This window comes from Sciurus vulgaris, assembly GCF_902686455.1.
Source record: "Sciurus vulgaris genome assembly, chromosome: 3".
NCBI lineage: Eukaryota > Metazoa > Chordata > Mammalia > Rodentia > Sciuridae > Sciurus > Sciurus vulgaris.
The window spans coordinates 19,089,396-19,103,885 of record NC_136463.1 but is presented as its reverse complement, the minus strand read 5'-3'; the positions used below and the strand labels follow the sequence as shown (position 1 = coordinate 19,103,885).

Sequence of the window (14,490 nt, the reverse complement as noted above, 5' to 3'; positions counted from 1 at the left end):
AAATATCATTCTGGTTGTCCAATGGACAATGGATTATGTTGGAGACAGTAGGAAGCTACCCAGGAGTAGAAGCAATGTTAGGAATTGACTGCAGTACTCTAGGCAAGAAATGTGACTTGAAGTAGGGTGGCTGCAGTGGTTTGATTCAAAATGTACTTAGGAGGCAGGGTTATAGGGTTTTTTTTTTTTTGGAGTAAGGATGAACTTAAGGGAAAGTACTAGAAGATAACCTCCAAGTTTTTGGTTTGAACAACTTGGTGAATGACAATGACATTTACTGAAAAGGGAAAGGCTGGGAAAAGAATAGTTGTTTTTTTATTTTGAGAAGGGGAATGAAACAAATGTTTTATTTTGAACATGTTAAGCATAAGGTACCTGTCAGACATCCAAATTTTGAAATTCCATTGACTCCTGAAAGTCTGGGTGTATTGCAGAATTAAGGGTCCAGTTTATGTTTTGAGTACAAAATGTGTTGCTTGACCTCAGGTAGCTTATTTTAAACCTAACATTTTGTCTTCTTTCTTCTTTTTCCCCTTCTCCCCTCCCTGAAAGCAGGGGAAACAAACTTAACATTTTTTTCTGTTCCAGGTTAAGCTATGGTGTCCTTCACTACACAGAAGAATGTCACTACCCACAAGAATAAAGAAACTCCAAATCTGGGAAATGGAGCAACAGCTTTTTCACAGACACCTAGTGGGCACTAATTAATCATATCTACTGTTAATAGTTGGATCCCAGCCCTTGTATTATTCTTTTAAAAGCCCTGTGTCACTCTGACCAGGAAGTTCTATAACAGGAGTCCTGTGGTTTTCCTTTGCTAGCAAATCAATAATTTTTTACTTTTTCTCAAAAGCTTGTCCCTGTTACTGGATTGGCAAGAGAGACAAGGATTGAGCCTTCTGTATCATGGAGCTGGGGAGAGGTCAGAGCTAGAAGCATAAATTCTGGGGACATTAGCATAGACTGAATTGAAGATGTCCCAGGGAGATAAGGAAGAGACTAAAGGATAATGCTTTGGAGCACTCCAAGTATAAACGATCAGTGGCTTTGAATCCAACAAAGGGAGCTTGAGGAGGAGCCTCAAGTAAGGTGAAAACCACAAGAGTGCTGAATCTCCAAAACAAAGAGAGGAAAGTGTTTCAAGGAAGGAATAGTCTATGTTCTAGAAGTTGGACACAATGAAGATAGAAGTGTGATCATAGTATTTGGGAATGTGGAATTCAGTTGACCTGAACTTGAACAGTTTGAGTAGCCAGGTGAGGATTAATGTGTAATTTTTAAAATGATGACTGGTGACGCACGTCTGTAATCCCAGTAACTCCGAAGGCTGAGGCAGAAGGATCACAAGTTCAAGGCCAGCCTCAAAATCTTGGTGAGATGCTCTCTCAAAAAACAAAAATAAAAAGGGCTGAAGGGCTGGGGATATAGGTTAGTGATAGAACATCCCTGGGATTGTTCAATCCCCGGTGTCCAAAAAATGAAAAGGAAAAGGAAAAAAAAAAAAAAAGAAAGAAAGAAAGAGAAAGAAAAAAAAAAAAAAAAAACGGGGGTGGGGGTGGGGACTAGGTGTGTTGAACAACAAATGAGAAATGGAGATAACCTGTTATGAAAAGTTTTTTATCAAGTAGATAATGGAGAAAAGGAGGGGGACAAAGAAGTGAAGATGAAAAGCTGTGTATATGAAACTTGTACGTAAACTGCAAAGAGTATATTAATCTTAGGCTTATTTTGTTATTTATTATTCTAACTCCTAGAAATTTCAAACCAGGCAGTGTGAAGAATCAGTAAAATACTACCATTAGTTCCCAGCTGGCCGGTCAATAAGGCCCAAAACCCTCCAGCCAATGAAACTTCGAGAAATGAAAAGCTAGCTACAGAGGGTGGGGCCGAAGGCGAGGTGGATGCAGGGGTGGAGAGGGAAGGAGAGGCCGAATTAATATTGTCCGCCCAGGGACACCATAGGGCAGATTTGCGGCTTTTACACTGGAGGGCGGAGCCGGCAGGAAATTTAAACCGAAGCCGCGGCGAAGGGCGCCTGGAGAATATTGCAGTTGCACAGAAACAACCAGACTTAGAAATCCCGGAGAGCCAGAGGAGCCCGCGAATGAAAACCAGAGACCTTGAGGACGGAGTACGGAGGCCGAGAAGGAGCCGAGATTTGATGAGTGAGCGGGGAAAGGGTACGGATGCCGGGAAGGGGAGAGAGGGGTAAGAAGGAAGGCGGCAGGGGTCAGAAGAGTTGAAAAGATACGGGATTGGGAAGTGGGTTTAGGAATTGAGTGGATACGTGCAGAAGCTGAGGAGGGCAGAGGCGCCCAGGAGGGGTCGCAGGAGTTGAGAGACTAAACAGGTCACTGGCGTTGAGGCGACAGGGGTCTCAAAGGGGGCTGAGAGACGGCCGGGAAAGAGCCGAGAGGGAGGTACGGGAAGTGAGATGTACAAGCGATGACCGAGAGGTCCCGGGAATTGAGGGAGCGGAATCTGAAGGGCGGGGGGCGGAGGGCCTGAGGGACCAGCCTGGAAGGAGGCGTGAGAGTTGATATGGAATGTGGGTCCGAACGAGTCGTGCTGTTCCAGGAAGTCGCGATGGCGAATTGTGTGGAGTTTGGGAGGCGGAGGCGGGGCGGGGGTGCGAGAAGGAAAGATGGAAGGTCGGAGTCAGGGGAAGATGTTTGAGCTGCTGTTCTCTCCTTTCTCAGGCAACAGTTACTTCGGGCTGGAGAGTTTCATGGCTGAGAGTGGACTCCGAGTTCCAGACCCAGGTGGGAAACTGGTCAAAACTAAGGATGAGGGGCTGGGGAGATAGCTCAGCTGCCACCCCTGCCTCAGGGCCTCTTGGAAGGCAGAGAAGTTTGAACTCTGTTGGAGTCTTCTAATTGTGTGTGTGTGTGTGTGTGTGTTTTGATGGTGTCATAGGTCATTTAGGAATTTATGGTAAATTTATGGAGTAATTTATTAAACCCATATTCATGGTTAGTTTATCACTAAACTTAAACATGGATACCCAATTAGATCAGTATTTTAACACATGATTACTCCTGTATGCCTTTCCTCAAGCGTTTCTTTAGCATCATCTAGTTTTCCTTCTGGATTGTTACATTTTAAATAATAATACACTTCAATAAGTTACTTATCCATCCTTCTTGTATCTTGTTACTTACTTTCTGGATCTCATTCTCTTTTTGTTGGAGATTTTTCTTCAAGAGTGTTTTCAAAACGGAACTCTGTCATAAACTTTCTGAAGCTTATATGCCTGAGAATATCTTTATGTCACCCTTGTATTAAAATGCTGAAGTATGGGCTGGGGTTGTCGTCCAGTGGTAGAGCACTTGCCTATCATGTGTGAGGTACTGGGTTCAATCCTCAGCACCACATAAAAATAGATGAAATAAGGTATTGTACCCATCTACAACTAAAAATATTTTTTAAAAAATAGAATGATCTTGTGATCCTCCTTCTTCAGCCTCCTGAGTTGCCAGGATTACAGGCAGCTGCCACTGCTCCCCTTCCCTCAGATGTATAAATTTCTTAGAGCTTTTTCTTCTGTGTGTTTTCTTCCTTATAGTGTCCTGTTGTGTTTAATGGATGCAAAGTGTTCTCTTATCTCCCAGAATATTAATGGTATTTTTATTTCTGTTGAGTTTTCTTCTGCTTCTTGCATTATCTCTATTTCCTCTCCCCCCCCCCCCCCCCCCCCCCCCCCCCCCCCCGTTTGTTAGCCAGATTTCTTGTTGGAAGCTTTCTTTAAATGTCTAATGATCTTTGGTTATCTTTTCATATTAAAGAGTAAGGCAGTAAGATGTTAATTGAGCTGGTGTGATAGACCTGTAATTCCAGTTTTCTTTGCAACTCAGGAAGCTGAGATAGGAGGATTACAAGTTTGAGGCCAACTTGGACAATTTAGAGAGACCCTGTCTCAAAGTACAATAAAAAGGACTGGGGACATAGCTCAGTGGTAGAGCATTCCAGTGTTCAGTCCTTAATTACACACACACACACACATACACACACACAGAGTGAAATGAAAGTTCCTGGCAGAAGGAGTTGTTGGCTAGTGACTTCATTATAGGTGATCAGGTTAGATCCTGGCAATTTTTGGGGGGAGGGACCTCCAGTATCACTAATTTGTTTTTGTTTGTTTGTTTGTCATGGGCCAGTTAGTTCCATACAAAGGAATCCTCCAATCCTCTATTTAGTAATTATAAGCTTAATTGTCAGTATTTGGGATCCCATTGAGGGGAGAGATCTGCATGTCTCACAGTTCAGTATAGAAATTCTTTTTAAACCCCTGGGTTTTCATGAGGTCCTTATGCCTGCTCTCACTGTGCAGTATCCCTCCAGGCAAGGGTTTCTTCAGCCCTGATACAATGGACATTTTGGGCCAGATAATTCTTTCTTGCAGGAGTTATCCTGTGCTTTGTAAGATGTTAATCAGCATCCCTGTCTACTCACTAGATGCCAGTAGCACACCCACTTCCCAATTGTGACAACCAAAAAAGTCTCCAGTCATTTTCAAATTTCCCCTAGAGGCAAAATTTCCCCCAATTAAAACCAGAGCTGTAGCCTTCTGCTGGGGCGGGAGAAGATTCTGAGAAGCTAACTGTTCCTCTTAAAAGCTTTCAAATAATACTCTCTTTAGCTCACTGTTCATTTTAGCATTCTGCTGTATCTGATCCTCCTAATTTCAGGACCTTTCATCCCTAATTAGTTGCTTCTTATTGGCTTAGGATGTGGTTCTCGCTGGCCTTCCTGTGTGGTGTTAATCACCCATCTACTTTCCAATTTCCAAAATTTCATAGAATCTCCTCTTGCCTGTTGTCAGCTTTTTGCCAGTGCCTTTATACATTGTGTGTGTGTAATTTTAGGGAGATTTGGAATGAGAACAGAAGTTCTTCATTCACCCTCTACACTTATTCAGAAGTCTGGATCATTATTTCTTCAAGTATTTTCTACCCTCCATTTATTTCCCCTTTATAACTCCTCTGCTACTGTTGGCTCTTCTTTCCCTATCCTCTGCATTTCTTTTTGTGTTTTTGTGTTGCTGAGGATCAAACCCAGGTCCTCAAGCATTCTAAGCCAGCTCTCTACCACTGAACTGCACCCCACCCCCTTATTCACATTTTACCAGTTGTCCCCCAATGTCCTTTTTCTAGTTTAAGATCCAATCTAAGATCATACATTATTTTAGCTGTCATATCTCTTTAGTGTCTTGAGAGGAATTTGTCCTTCTTTCTTTGTCTTTCATGACCTCAGTACCTTTGAAAAACAGAATAACCCTCAGTTTGGGTTTTGTTTGACATGTCCTATGAATTCAGGTTATGCATTTTGGCATTTGATGTTGTGCCCTTCCAAGTACATGGGTCAGGAGGCACATGATGAGGATGTCTCATTTTTCGTCACATTAACTTTAATCACATGACCAAAGTGGTATCTGTCAGATTTCTCCACTGTAGTTACTGTTAACTATTTTAAGAGATACTTTGAGACTATGAAGATATACAGGTTTACATTTTTTCATAGTTTTATTGAGATATGGTCCACATGTCACACATTTCACCCTTTATAAAGTGTACAACTTTTCATATTCATAGAGTTGTGCAGCCATCTCCAAAGTTCAATTTTAGAACACTTTTTATCACCCCAAAAAGGAGCCCATATCTTCTAAAAATCACTCCCAATTTTCCCCTAATCTCCCAGACCTAGATATCTACTAATCTACTTTCTGTCCTTATAAGTTTGCTTCTGGGCTGGGAATATAGATCAGTTGGTAGAATGCTTGCCTTGCAAGCACAAAGCCCTGAGTTCAATCCCCAGCACTGCAAAAAAAAGTTTGCTTCTTCTGGGCATTTTATATAAATGAACTCACATAATATATACTCTTTTGTGACTGATTTCTTTCATATAGCATAGTATTTTCACAGTTCATCCAGTTGCACCATGAATCATTTTTTCCTTTAAATTCTGGGCATCAACCAACTCAGCGCCATCTGTATATTAAGCATGTGCTCCACCACTGAGTCACACTTTCAGCCTCACATATTTCCTTTTTGTGGTTAAATAACATTCCCTTTTACAGATATAACTGCATTTTATTTATCTATTCATCACTTGATGGTATATTTGACTACTTTGAATAATAATGTTTATTTACAAGTTATAATGTAAAATAACATAAAAAATATACCAAGTTAGGAAGCTTTTTAAAAATTGTCAAAGCCTGGTTGTGGCGGTATGTACCTGTATTCCCAACTACTCAAGAGAATGAGGCAGGAAGATCACTTGAGTTTGGGACCAGCCTAGGCAACATAATAAGACCCCATCTCAAAAGTAGCAAATGATAATAATAAATAGAATAAATTTAAAATATCCAAACCTGTCATTTTAAATTCCAGTGATTTACTAGACTGTGCATTAGTGTTGGCCATTCTGGGTTAAATTTTCAAGGACCTGACACGTCCTTTCAATATGTAGTTTCAGATATGCATTTTTTTCCAGGTGCAGTACTGCATGCCTATGATCCCAGTGACTCAGAGGACTGAGACAGGGCCAGGGGAGGTGGCACACCACTGTAATCCCAACAGCTTGAGAGGCTGAGACAAGAGGATCACAAGTTCAAGGCTAGCCTCAGCAACTGAGCAAGGCCCTAAGCAACTCAGTGAGATCCTGTATCTAAATAAAATATAAAATAGGCTAAGGATGTGGCTCAGTGGTTGAGTGCCCTTGAGTTCAATCCCTGGTACCCGCCCCGCCCGTAAAAAAAAAAAAATGGCTGAGGCAGGAGGATTGCCAACTTTGGCAACTTAGTGAGGCCCTGACTCAAAAAATAAAACAAAAAACAAGTGCTGGAGATACTGCTCAGTGTTGGAGCACCCATGTGTGTGTGTGTGTGTGTGTGTGTTTCTTTTGGTACTGGGGATTAAACCCAGATGCAATTAACCACTGAGCTATATCCCCAGCCCTATCTGTGTATTTAAATATATTTTGCTACTACTACTACTATCTTATTACTGAAGATTTTCCTGAGACTTGAGTGTCTAATGTAATAATTTGAGGAATTTTATTATTAGAATTTTTAATGGAATTAATAACGGTGTTTAGCTATGAAGGGATGAAAATCATTGTTAATTCTAAGAATATAAAGAAATGGTTGATATTTCAAGGTAAGGAAATTGGTTTAATATGTGAGGCTTCTATAGATTAAATGCATTATATAGTTAATGGAATGTTTTTAAAATTCTTTAAGTTTTAACTTTATTATGAAATTTTTCAACCTGCAACAATCTATAGAATTTTACCTGGAGCCCTTATAGACACACAGCTTAGACTTCATCATTGCCATTTTTTAAAAATTATGTTTAGTTATAGATGGATACAGTACTTTTTATTTATTTTCATGTGGTGCTGAGGATCAAACTCAGTGGCTCACACTTGCTAGGCAAGTGCTCTACCACTGAGCCACAACCCCAGCCCCCTCATTGCCATTTTAATATACTTGTTTTATCATATACCCATCCATCTTATCTTCCCTCTGTTCACCTTGGTGGTGGCATGCTGGGGGTGGAACCTAGGGCCTCGCACTATGCCACGAGTTAAGCCCCCAGCTCCTATCCAGTTTTTTTTTTTTTTTTAATGCATTTCAAGTAACTTTTAGACCTTAGTACATGTTCCTCCAAATGGCTAAGCATGCATTTAATTGATTAGAATTCCATATTTGATATAGTTTGTTTCTTTTGATAAAAATTTATATGCAATAAAATGCACAATTCTTTTTAAAAATATTTTTTAATTGTTATGGACCTTTATTTTATTCATTCATTTATATGTGGTACTGAGAATTGAACCCAATGCCTCACACATGCGAGGCAAGCTCTCTACCGCTAAGCCACAACCCCAGCCCCAAAATGCACAATTCTTAAGGGCATTTCTCTGTTTTTTTTTTTTTTTAAACTTTGTTGAGGTATAAATCAAATTCATTTGTCTTAAGTGTATACTTTCAGTGACTTTTTGTTACTTTTCAGAGTTGTGTAGTTAGCACTAAAATTTAGTTTGAGAACATTTTCATCATCCCAAAAAGAACTTCATGCCTTTGTGCAGTCATTCCTTATTTCTACCCCCAGGCCTGAGTAACTGCTAATCTACCTGTGTCTCTATATATTTGCCTTTTATGAACATTTCATATCATTGGAATTATACAATATTTGTGTCGTCTTCCCTCACTTAACATGTTTTTGAGGTTCATCCATGTTGTAGCATGTATCAGTACTTCATTCTTTTTTATTGCTAAATAGTATCATTTCCACTTTTTGGCTCTCATGAATAATATAATGCTCCTGTGAACATTTGTGCACAAGTTTTATGGGCATATGTTCCTCTCCTGAGCACATATCTCGGAGTAGAATTACTTGGTTACATGTTAACTCTATGTTTAACATTTGGGGAAACTGTCAGACTCTCTTTCACAGTGATGCACCAGTTTACATTTCCACCAGCAGAGTGTAAGAGCTCCTGTTTTTCCACATCTAAGTGTCTTGAGGTACACTAGCTTTGAAGTTCTTTGTGTGCCCAGAGCCTAGCGCAAGACATAACACAAGAGACTGAGCTGTCACTGAGAGTTGCATGACTTCAGGACTCCTTCTTACCCCAAACTTCTTACTGTGCTCCTCTTTGTTGTTTTTCTAGGGGCTCGTCTAGGAGTTTCCAGTTGTCTGGGAAAATACCAGAAAAACTCACGAGGTGCTAGGAAACAGCCTTTTACCGGAAAGTCCTTTTATTTGGATCTGCCTGCTGGCAAGAATCTCCAGTTTTTGACAGGAGCCATCCAACAGCTGGGTGGGGTATGTAATTTTTCTCTCCTGTGATGCCATATTCTTTTGTGGGTTGCCAGTCAGGAGCTGGTGAGGGATTTTTATTCTTCCTTTCCCTCTTCCATAATGGCTTTATTGAGATATAATTCACATACCATAAAATTCACTCATTTAAAGTACACAGTTTAGTCACGTGCATGCCTGTAATCTCAGTTACTTGGGAGGCTCAGACAGGAGGATCACAAATCCAAGGCCAGCCTGAATAATTTAGCAAGGCCCTAAGTAACTTAGTGAAAACTTGTCTTAAAATAAAAAATAAAAAGAGCTGGGGAAGAGGCCCAGTGGTTAAGCGCCCCTAGGTTCAATCCCTAGTATCGAAAAAATAAAAATAAGGTGCACAGTTAGTGTTATTTAGTATAGTCAGTCCTGCATATTCACAGGTTCCTCATCCATGGATTCAAGCAACTACACATTGATATTTTTTTAAAAGTTATGTCTACACAGACCTTTTTTTCTTGCTGTTATTCCCTAAACGATATACTAACAACTATATGGCATTTACAGAACATTAGGTTTTATGAATAACCTAGAGATAATTTCAAGTATATGGAATATGTACATAGGTTATATGCAAAATCTGTGCCATTTTATATCAGGGGTCCTGGTACCAAATCCCTATAGATACCTGGGGATACCTGTATTCACAGAAATGTTCAACTTGTGTGATCACATAGTCAATTTTAGAACATTTTCATCACTCCTTAAGAGAAGCCCCACATTCATTATCAATCAGTCTTTCTGTATATCCTGAAATACCCCTTGTCCTTGTCCCTGGGTAAATGCTCATCTACTTTCTGTCCTTATTCTGCCTTTTTTTTTTTCTTTCAAATATTCTTTTTTAAAAATATATATATATTTAGGGCTGGGGATATAGCTCAGTTGGTAGAGTGTTTGCCTCGCAAGCACAAGGCCCTGGGTTCAATCCCCAGCATATATATATATATATTTTTTTTTTTTTTTTTTCTTGTCCTCGGATCTTTTATTTTTTATTTATTTACACATGGCACTGAATATCGAACCCGGGGCCTTGCACATGCCAGGCAAGCGCTTTACCACTGAAGCAAAACTCCAGCCCCTCTGTCTTTGTTATCTTATGCTCATTTTCTATATAGCTATGATCATGATTATGTGCGTGTGTGTGTGTGTGTGTACACAGGCGTGTTTTGCAGGGGATACTGAGATTGAACCTATGGGCACTTAACCACTGAGCCACATCCCCAACCCTTTTTATTTTTAATATTGAGACAGGGTCTCACTCAGTTGCTTAGTGCCTTCCTAAGCTGCTGAAGCTGACTTTGAACTTTCTTTCTTTTTTTTGTGGTGCTGGGGATTGAACCCAGGGCCTTGTGTATGCTAGGCAAGCACTCTACCAACTGAGCTATAACCCCAGCCCCTGACTTTGAATTTTCAATCCTCCTACCTCAGCCTCAAGTTGCTGGTTTTACAGGTGTGTACCACCAATTATGTTTATATTTCTTATTACCAACTTAAGACATTGACATTTTCATGTCTTTATTGCCCTTCATATACATTATTTGTAATGGGAATACAGTATAATATTTTTGAGTAGATTATTGATTTACTTAATAGTTACCTAATAGACATTTAGATTATTTCTAATTTTGAGCCCTTAGAAATGATACTGGTAAACAGTTTTGGTGAATCAATTAAAATATCTTTAAAGTATATGTCATATGGTAATTTTTTTAAAATTTAATTTATTTTTATTGTGAACAAATGGGATACACGTTGTTTCTGTTTGTACATGGAGGAACAGCATACCATTTGCGTAATCATACACATAGGGTAATAATGTTTGATTCATCCTGTTATTTTTTCCTTCCCCCCCACCCCTCCCACTCCTCTTTTCCCTCTATACAGTCCCTCCTTCCTCCATTCTTGCCCCCCTCCCACTCCCCATTATGTGTCATCATCCGCTTATCAGCGAGATCATTTGTCCTTTGGATTTTTCAGATTGGCTTATCTCACTTAGCATGATATTCTCCAATTTCATCCATTTGCCTACAAATGCCATAATTTTATTATTCTTTATAGCTGAGTAATATTCCATTGTATATATATATACCACAGTTTTTTTATCCATTCATCAATTAAAGGACATCTAGGTTGGTTCCACAGTCTGGCTATTGTGAATTGAGCAGCTATGAACATTGATGTGGCTGTATCTCTGTAGTATGCTGATTTTAAGTCCTTTGGGTATAGGCCGAGGAGTGGGATAGCTGGGTCAAATGGTGGGTCCATTCCAAGTTTTCTAAGGAATCTCCACACTGCTTTCCAGAGTGGCTGCACTAATTTGCAACCCCACCAGCAATGTATGAGTGTACCTTTTTCCTCACATCCTCTCCAACACCTATTGTTGCTTGTATTCTGCCATTCTACTCGGGGTGAGATGAAATCTTAGTGTAGTTTTTTTTGGATTTCTCTTATTACTAAAGATGGTGAACATTTTTTCATATGTTTGTTGATTGCTTGTAGATCTTCTTCTGTGAAGCGTCTGTTCATATCCTTAGCCCATTTGTTGATTGGGTTATTTGTATTTTCGGTGTAGAGTTTTTTGAGTTCTTTATATATTCTGCAAATTAGTGCTCTATCTGAAGTATGAGTGGCAAAGATATTCTCCCACTCTGTAGGCTCTCTCTTCGCATTGCTGATAGTTTCCTTTGCTGAGAGAAAGCTATTTAGTTTGAATCTATTCCAGTTGTTGATTCTTGCTTTTATTTCTTGTGCTATGGGAGTCTTGTTAAGGAAGTCTGATCCTAAGCCAACAAGGTGAAGATTTGGATCTACTTTTTCTTCTATAAGATGCAAGGTTTCTGGTCTGATTTCGAGGTCCTTGATCCATTGTGAGTTGATTTTTGTGCAGGGTGAGAGATAGGGGTTTAGTTCATTCTGTTGCATATGGATTTCCAGTTTTCCCAGCACCATTTGTTGACGAGGCTATCTTTTCTCTATTGCATATTTTTGGCCCCTTTGTCTAATATGAGAAAATTGTATTTATTTGGGTTTGTGTCTGTGTCCTCTATTCTGTACCATTGGTCTACCTGTCTATTTTGGTGCAATACCATGCCATTTTTGTTACTATTACTTTATAGTATAGTCGAAGTTCTGGTATTGTGATAACTCCTGCTTCATTCTTCCTGCTAAGGATTGTTTTAGCTATTCTGGGTTTCTTATTCTTCCAGATGAATTTCATAATTGCTTGCTTTATTTCTGTAAGGTACATCATTGGGATTGAAATTGGAATTGCATTGAATCTGTACAGCACTTTTGGTAGTATGGCCATTTTGACAATATTAATTCTGCCTATCGAAGAACATGGGGGAGATCTTTCCATTTCTAAGGTCTTCCTCAATTTGTTTCTTCAATGTTTTGTAGTTTTCATTGTAGAGATCTATTACCTCTTTGGTTAGGTTGATTCCCAAGTATTTTATTTTTTTTGAGGCTATTGCAAATGGAGTTGTTTTCCTCATTTCCCTTTCAGCTGTTTTGTTGCTTGCGTATAAAAATGCTTTAGATTTATGCGTGTTGATTTTCTAGCCTGCTATTTTGCTGAATTCATTGATGAGGTCTAGAAGTTTTCTGGAGGAGTTTTTTGGATCCTCTAAATATAGAATCATGTCATAAGCAAATAGTGGCAGCTTAAGTTCCTCTTTTCTATTCGTATCCCTTTAATTTCTTTAGTCTGCCTAATTGCTCTGGCTAGAGTTTCGAGGACAATGTTGAATAGAAGTGGTGAAAGGGGACATCCCTGTCTTGTTCCCATTTTTAAAGGGAATGGTTTCAGTTTTTCTCCATTAAGAATGATGTTGGCCATGGGCTTAGCATAAATAGCCTTTACAATGTTCAGGTATGTTCCTACTATCCCTATTTTTTCAAGTGTTTTGAGCATGAAGGGGTGTTGTATTTTGTTGAACGCTTTTTCTGTGTCAATTGAAATAACCATATGATTCTTATCCTTAAGTCTATTGACATGATGGATTACGTTTATTGATTTACAGATGTTAAACCATCCTTGCATTACAGAGATGAACTCCACTTGATCGTGGTGCACGATTTTCTTAATATGCTTTTGGATACAGTTTGCCAATATTTTGTTAAGGGTCTTTGCATCTATATTCATCAAGGATATTGGTCTAAAGTTTTCTTTCCTTGATGTGTCTTTTCCTGTTTTGGGTATGAGGGTGATATTAGCTTCATAGAATGAGTTTGGTAGGGTACCCTCCTTTTCTATTTGAGAAGTATTGGAATGAGATCTTCTTTGAAGGTCTTATAGAACTCGGCTGAGAATCCGTCTGGTCTTGGGCTTTTCTTGAATACTCGGTTTTTAATGCTTCTTCTATTTCATTGCTTGATATTGATCTGTTTAAATTGTGTATGACCTCCTGGTTCAGTTTGGGAGGAGCATTATAGAAATGCTCTAGAGCACTCTAGAAATTTGTCAATGTCTTCGGTAGTTTCTATTTTGTTGGAATACAGATTTTCAAAGTAGCTTCTCATTATGTTCTGTATCTCAGTGGTGGCTGTCATGATATTTCCTTTTTCATCACGAATTTTAGTAATTTGAGTTTTCTCTCTCCTCTTTGTTAGTGTGGCTAAGGGTTTTGTCTATTTGGTTTACTTTTTCAAAGAACCAACTTTTTGTTTTGTCAGTTTTTTGAATAGTTTCTTTTGTTTCAATTTCATTGATTTCAGCTCTGATTTTAATTATTTCCTGTCTTCTATTAATTTTGCTGTTATTCTATTCTTTTTCTAGGGCTTTGAGCTGTAATGTTAGGTCATTTAGTTGTTGACTTTTCATTCTTTTCTGGAATGAGCTCCATGCAATGAATTTTCCTCTTAGTACCACTTTCATAGTGTCCCAGAGATTTTGATATGTTGTATTATCATCCTCATTGACCTCTAAGAAATTTTTTTATCTCCTCCCTGATGTTTTCTGTTATCCATGTTTCATTCAATAGCATATTATTTAGTCTCCAGGTGTTGGAGTAATTTCTGTTTTTTATTTTGTCATTGATTTCTACTCTCAGTCCATTATGATCTGATAGAACACAAGGCAGTATCTCTATTTTTTTTGCATTTCCTAAGGGCTGCTTTGTGGCATAACATATGGTCTATTTTCGAGAAGGTTCCATGTGCTGCTGAGAAGAAAGTGAATCCACTCGTTGATGGATAGAATATTCTATATACGTCTACTAAGTCTAGGTTATTGATTGTGTTATTGAGTTATATGGTTTCTTTGTTCGGAAGATCTATCTAGTGGTGACAGCGGTGCATTAAAGTCACCCAGAATTATTGTGTTGTGATCTATGTGATTCCTGAAATTGAGAAGGATTTGTTTGATGTACAGGGATGCACCATTGTTTGGGGCATAAATATTTACTATCATTATGTCTTCCTGATTTATGGTTCCCTTAAGCAGTATGAAATGTCCTTCTTTATCCCTTCTGACTAACTTTGGCTTGAAGTCCACTTTATCTGATATAAGGATGGAAACCCCCGCTTTTTTCCTGAGTCCATGTGTGTGGTAGGTTTTTTCTCATCCTTTCACCTTTAGTCCGTGGATGTCTTTTTCTATGAGATGAGTCTCTTGCAGGCAGCATATTGT

The 14,490-nt window shown here is 39.0% G+C and overlaps 1 protein-coding gene across 3 annotated transcripts in view; it reads left to right on the top strand.

The window, feature by feature from the left end:
- Nucleotides 1-1,952: 1,952 nt before the first annotated feature.
- Nucleotides 1,953-14,490, top strand: part of DBF4B (DBF4B-CDC7 kinase regulatory subunit) — a 31,963-nt gene continuing 19,425 nt past the window's right edge. Inside the window, exons 1-3 of one of the 3 annotated variants that reach the window (XM_079133333.1) lie at nucleotides 1,953-2,165; nucleotides 2,700-2,762; nucleotides 8,680-8,834. In XM_079133333.1, the coding sequence (XP_078989459.1) occupies nucleotides 2,105-2,165; nucleotides 2,700-2,762; nucleotides 8,680-8,834 (279 nt within the window). In that variant the 5' untranslated portion in view covers nucleotides 1,953-2,104. Of the gene's footprint in view, nucleotides 2,181-2,227; nucleotides 2,421-2,699; nucleotides 2,763-8,679; nucleotides 8,835-14,490 lie in introns of those variants that run through there. The other 2 variants (XM_079133332.1, XM_079133334.1) reach the window with 2 other exon arrangements.